General features: G+C 36.2%; 1 protein-coding gene across 2 annotated transcripts; it reads right to left on the reverse strand.

Annotated features, from left to right (window-relative positions):
- Window positions 1–833: 833 nt before the first annotated feature.
- Window positions 834–6,563, reverse strand: LOC114288920 (ethylene-responsive transcription factor ERF118). 2 transcript variants are annotated; one of them, XM_028232536.2, is made up of 2 exons: window positions 5,737–6,563; window positions 834–1,345 (listed from the first exon to the last, which is right to left on the reverse strand). In XM_028232536.2, exons 1-2 carry the CDS (start codon window positions 6,324–6,326, stop codon window positions 1,192–1,194), a joined length of 744 nt encoding a protein of 247 aa, XP_028088337.2. In that variant the 5' UTR covers window positions 6,327–6,563; the 3' UTR covers window positions 834–1,191. The 2 variants fall into 2 exon arrangements, with proteins under 2 accessions (XP_028088337.2, XP_082727051.1); XM_082870925.1 differs by lacking the exon at window positions 834–1,345 and adding an exon at window positions 4,617–5,200.
- Between the last annotated feature and the right edge of the window lie 208 nt (window positions 6,564–6,771).

Here is a 6,771-nt window from a genome sequence, read left to right on the forward strand (position 1 = left end):
TTTCCTCTTTTCTAATATAATTGTCTTTCATGTTCTCGAAAATTTTTGACTACATTATTTATTTATTTTTGGTAATTACACCAACACAAATCAACTGAAATTAGAAAATTGGGTCAATAAGCCTTGGTCTTCAGTGTGTTTTTCTCAAGAAGAGTTAATGCATGGAGATAGGAGTACGAAGGGTGACGAGCTCAATGAAAGAAGTGTGAGAAGTACACTCATGAAAACTTATATGATTTTGTGAATATACTTGAATATGTAATATTTACTTTAAAAATACATAATAAAATGCATATGATACACACCTTTTGAAGGGTGTGTACCATAGCATGACCCCATATTATAATATCAAACCGAACCAATTTAGGGTTGGAATATTTTTTTGATTTATTGGTGATAAGTTTATTTCTATGGTAGGTATAATGTTAGGACCAGGGATTGATAAATTATGGAGATAATGACATGATTAATAAAATTGTTTGATGAGAAGGACAAACTATTGTTCAAATGGTTTTTCCTTTTTTTTTAACCACTGTTGCAAGATCACCGCTAGACTGCCGCAGGCACCGGAAAAGTTGTCGGAGAAGGTGCCGGGGCCAGAACAGTGGCCAAAAATGTGGTGGCAGTGGTGACATTTTTCTCAACCAAACATATTTTTGTGGGCTCACATGATTACAATCCAATCCCATAATCTATGAACTAAAACAAACATGACCTATATGTTGATGATGGTTGCTAGTTTTACTCCTGTACTGAATTTTAACTCAAGAAAAGAGAGAATTTGCTATGGTTTCCCAATAGAAATATAATATGTACCTTAGCTCTGCAACTACAACAACTCAAATGCCTATTTCTTTTATTGACAGAAAATGTGGAAAAGGTAGGCTTCCTTTGGGAGCTGAGTGGAGCAAAGGAGAGACTCAAGATTTTCAAAGCTGGTCTAATGGTGGAAGGAAGCTTCGACAAGGCAATAGAGGGTGTTGATGGGGTCTTCCATACTGCAGCTCCTTTACTCATTTCATATGATCATAATGATCAGGCAAAGTTATCTTAAAAAACCCCTAACTCAGACACTCATGTTTATGGAATATTGATAAAGTATTTTATGCTAAAAAAATTGCCTAAATGCCTGCCTTATGCTGGTGACCAAACAGAAGAATAGCACTAATAGTTTTGCGGTAGTCTCTGATTTTATTCACCTACCTGGGGAGTGAACATTACTCTCTTATGTGATTGGTTCTTTTCCTGGGGTCTATTGTTTGCGGACCTGTCTAGGTCCCTTCCATCTGACTCTCCAATTAAGGTTTCCATGCATTGATTGCCTCTTCTACCATTTCTCAATGAGCTACAAAACCAAAGCCAAAAATAAAAAATGAGGTCAAGTTACAGCTCAGCTCATCTCGAGGGAGTGCCTGCATATAGCCAACAAACTATTTCATTTGAGGGCATCTAGACCTCTCTTGTCGAGCCCCCAAATGAGTAAGGGTTCCTATGACCACAACTGGGGAGGGTTGTCACATATTTGTCGCCCCCTTCTGCCCTTTTTCAACGAGCACAAAAAAAAAAATGATAGTAATCCTGATTGAGAAATGCTTAGCTTTAGTGCAGCAATTGTGTAAGAATGGGTAGATGAACTTCTTGTCAAATACCAATGCAAGCATGAGAGCAAATTTGTTGTAACTTGTAAAATATTTCATGACATTCGAAATTTGATTTATATGTTTTTGTTATCATATTGCAGGAAACATAGATTGATCCAAGTATAGAAGACACCCTGAATGTCCTGAGCTCGTGCACAAAAGCAAGCAGTGTGAGGAGGGTTGTGCTCACCTCTTCTTGCTCTGCAATAAGGTACCGCGATGATGTCCAGCAAGTTTCTCCTCTTAATGAGTCTCACTGGAGTGAACTGGAGTACTACTGTAAACGCTACAATGTAAACAACACTCCAACCTACTTATCTATTACCAATTAAAATGTACCACACATTTGCACGTGTGCACACACACACACTCACACTCCATTTGTTTTGACAGAAAACGTATGCTGCAGAAACAAATAGAGCGTCAACAACAATTTTTTTTTATACTGATACTGTTTTATAAATTTCTTGCTTGGATGTAGCTGTGGTATGCGTATGCAAAAACTATAGCAAAGAAAGAGGCATGGTGAGAGGCAGAGGAAAGTGGGATTGATCTAGTGGTGGTGAACCCTTCTCTTGTAGTTGGTCCCTTACTTGCTCCACAGCCAACAAGTACACTCAACTGATATTGACCATTGTTAAAGGTAACACACATTACTTACCTATGATAATATGAGTTTTTGACAGAACAACGTGCTTAATCAAGATCACATACATCCAAATGTAACATTCTATCCCTTTATTCACAACATTTTACACATTAGATCGTCTATTTGAATCTATTTGTCCTCCTATCCTAATGCCCCTCTCCACCATACAATCAGGTTAGAGAGACATGTACTACAAATATAGCTTGCAATAGGCAGATAGAGGATAATCTAGATAAAGGATTCGTCCTCGCGGTAAAATCAAATTAAGTTATACTTATTACACTAAAGCTAGGGACATGAACTCAACCACCAAACACACAAAGTAGATGGCTTGCATCTTATATGAACAGTTTTTCTACTTGCACAAAAACCAATCATAGAACCAAACACAGCCCTTTCACATATGACTCACAAAAAGGTGAGACTCACGTCATATAACATAATTATGTATATATGAGAATTGTGTCTAGTTTTGAGTTCTTTGAACTTTTCCTTCTATGAATATTTGCAATTGGGTTGGTGTCTTTGGCATTTCTTTTATTATTAAATGGATTTCCTAACCATGCTGAACCAGCTGTTAAATTTAGCAGCAAGAATCAAACATCTAGCCCAAACAGACACAAGCCCGTCTTAATGCTGTTTTCCTTGATACATGTGCAAATTTTGATCAGGTTTGAGAGGAGAATACCAAAATACAACAATAGGGTTTGTGCACATAGATGATGTCATTGCTGCACATATCTTGGCAATAGAGGATAGCGAAGCATCAGGCAGGCTTATATGTTCTAGCTCAGTAGCTCATTGGTCAGATATCATTGACATGCTTAGGTCCAAATATCCAACCTACCCTTTTGACAACAAGTGAGACATTGTGTTTTTTATTTTCTATTTTCACACCTTTGAATTTGGCTCTCATATCAATATTAATGTCATGATGATCACATTTTGTTTACTATCTTTTGAGCCATAACTACATTGGTTAAGTGGGTTTCTGCACTCATATCTGTTTCTACAATAATTGTGACACATGAGATGATAATGTTGCAAGAAACATGATCATCCTAATGTTATTGAATGTGTAAGAATTTATGAAGGGAAAGGAAAAAGAAAGGGACAAATGAAACCTTTTAGGTACATGAATAGAGAAAAATTTAGCTTCCACTTTATTCGCTTTTCTCTTTCCTTATTTTCTCTATGCAAATTTTTCTATAAATTTAAAAATTCAAACACGACATTACACTACGGTACTTGTAATTGTTTGCTACTCGTTTGTAGGTGTAGTAGCCAAAAAGGATATAACAACCCACACAGCATGAATAGTAACAAGATTATTAAGTTGGGCCTCCCTCCTTTAAAGACAATCGATCAAATGTTTGATGACTGCATCAAAAATTTTCAAGACAAGGGATTTCTGTGAGAACATAATCATGTCTTCTGCAAGCTGCTTCAATTAGTTGGGGCCCATTTTGTTCTCAAGTACTAAATAATTTATACCCTATTTAAAAATTATTGAAAATACTGTATGACTCTTTTCAAATGTAAAACAATCAAATATTTACTTTTGTTTAATAGTTGTGCTTATGGCACAAGATTCTCTGAACTCAAATTTATTCTGATGTATTCTCAGTCACACTAAAAAGTGAAAATCTTAAGGTACAATTGTGCAGCTAAGAATGCATTGAGATAGAGTAACAGAGAGATTTGGGTACAGAAAATTCTTGGTCTCCATTAGCTATTTGATGTAAATCCATTAGAGCAACTACAAAAATCAACTAGGGAAATGTAAGAAAGGAGGATAGTTCAGTTCACTGTGAAGTTCTTAAAAAACGTTTGATGGATCTAATGGGTAAAATTCTTTCAAATCAAAATTGAGTTTTTTTTAAGAGTAACCATCTAGGCAAATTCTATTAAGATGGTAGGTTCTGATTTCTGAAAAGAAAATAAAATAAAATAGAAACATAAAAATTTGAGTGAAACTACCAAGACTCTACCCAACATGACTATGCTACATGGTTTGTGCAATCATTTGTTGTGGGTACCTTTAGCAATGCAACATAATATTTTGTAAAATGCAAGACTACTATTCTGAAAGCCTCATTGTAGAGATCATATATATAGAACTATTTGACAATTTCAGTCATTTGATTTTATCAAAAAATGTTCCAAAATAAAATTAAAAAAAAAAAGATGTTCCAAAAAAAAGTTTTGAGGAATCAAATGGTTAAACTTCTAGAGTAAAGCAATTAGGCAAACCACATTTCGAATGCAAATGATTTGAAGACAAAATACATCAATAAAATTCCCAACACTGGACAAATCCACAGAAATAAGATTCAAAGCACTGGACAAATCCACAGAATTAGTATTCACAGCATTAATAATAAAAAAGAGACTCACCCTTACATGATTCACATCAGAGACTCGCTCATGATTATCAACACAAGAAGCAATAGCATCTACTGCTCATAATCCCTAACAACAATCCCCACAACAGTCAAAATTAACCTTTACATACCAACAGGGGAGGGGGGACCAACAAGGATCAACAACAGATAAAGGAGGACTAGCAAACTAGGCTTGTCAAGCCTTAGGCATTTCACACATTAAGAAAGAGATACTAGGTACATTTGGAGATATATTATTGTCCCGAGTGCCATCTCATGACACTAACATGTGGTGTCATAGGGTTGGATTGGATCGTTGGCTGAAATGAGAAGGTGCTATGAATATGCAAGTGACACTATGAACCTAACAGAACTTCAATCAAGGTATAAGCAATGCTTGTGTGTGTGTGTGAGAGAATCAAACATAAGAAAAGAGTGGCACAAGACATCAAGAAATAACCAGAAAATACTTTCTGCAGCAATTTGCACACAAAAATTTGGCTTTGGGAGATGCTCTTACCAAGTGCCTGAGGATAAAAATGTTGGGTTCTCATTTTTTCAGAGAAAAAAAAATAATAATAATAATATAATTGAGTGCTACTGAGGTATGCATTTGATTTGCTGAACCCAGGCATCAATGCTTTGTTTTGCTGAAAGGAAACACAATTGGGGGCTTTTATGAGGGCCCTCTGCACACTATGATAAAAAAATAATAATAATAAATCGATCAACAATCACATCACCAAACAAAGTCAAAAAAACCACTAATGAAACAAAGAAGTCACTTTCAGTTCATGTTCTTGAACAGTAAAAGGCAAGGAAATTTATTTATAAAACACAACACTAATGTACATTGACAAAACTAGAAGTCTAAATTCTTTTTTTTTTTTTGTTTTGGTACATCGGAAATTAGAAGTCTAAATTCTAGTACAGAAATTTACAAACACCAACACAACATCAAATAAAAATGAAAAAAACATAGGATGATAAAAGCAGCGTAAAACTTCTAAATTCAGAGAATTTAAATCACTATTTTTGTTTGTAAGAGCCTCAGTTGTTTTACCCGTTGGCATCGGAAATTCGCATATCATCAAGGCTGCTAAATTCTCCCAAAAGAAACCCATTTTTGTCGATAATCTGCGAACCAAGACCACCACTTTCAGCATCCGCACTTGTCTCTGTACCACCATCATTGGGCGAAACAGGGCCATCTTTCGCAAGCACAGACGAAGGAGACACGACCAGTTCAACACCATTTAGTCCCTTGGAAATCGCAGCAATCCTAGCTTTTTTCTCGTCCAGCTCGATCTTCTTGGCGAGATAGACTTCATAGGCCTTTTCGGCGGTGTTGAAAGTGCCCAACCAGAGGCGAATTTTGTTAATGGGGTCTCGAATCTCAGCAGCCCATTTCCCCCATTTCCTCTGCCGAACCCCCTTGTAAGGACTCTTCGAATTCGATTTCGAAGATTGAATCGAAGCCCTCTTCTTTTTTTTGGGAGGGTTTTTCTGGGTCGTTGTTCCTTCAGAAGGAACGACATCCTCGAGATCAATTTGATGAATGATTCGCTTCTTATCTACCCTCACACCATGTTCTTCGTCCGAAGAACAATCAGTTGCATCTGGGTCGGAGCAGATTACTCTAAGTTTTCTCATGATTTTTGATCACTAATTTTCCTCTCACTCACAAAATGAATTTGTACATCAAATTCAACATTATATATAACCCGACATAGAGGTATCTATCTGTATATGTATGTATGTGTATGTATGGGTATATGAAAGAGCTTATATAGAAAGCAAAACCAAACCCTCCTTCTGAAGAGGCCTTCGCAGAAGAAGATAAGGTGGAGTTGGGTTTTGCAACGGAATATGCCAAAGTTGAACCGGATCAAGGCCGTAATACCCCATCTCTACATGGGCTTTTGTGGTAATTCATCCCTTGAGAGTATGTGCCTGTTTGACAGAAATTATTTACAGCTTATTTCAGCTTTCAGCTTAATTTAAGTTATTTTGATGTGTTTGGTTTAACTTATAACTTATAGCTTATAACTTATAACTTTGTGGAAGTCAGAAATCAGCTTATTCTTTGAGTAGGGCA

Source organism: Camellia sinensis, chromosome 5 (assembly GCF_055761805.1).
Source record: "Camellia sinensis isolate YWXY chromosome 5, ASM5576180v1, whole genome shotgun sequence".
NCBI lineage: Eukaryota > Viridiplantae > Streptophyta > Magnoliopsida > Ericales > Theaceae > Camellia > Camellia sinensis.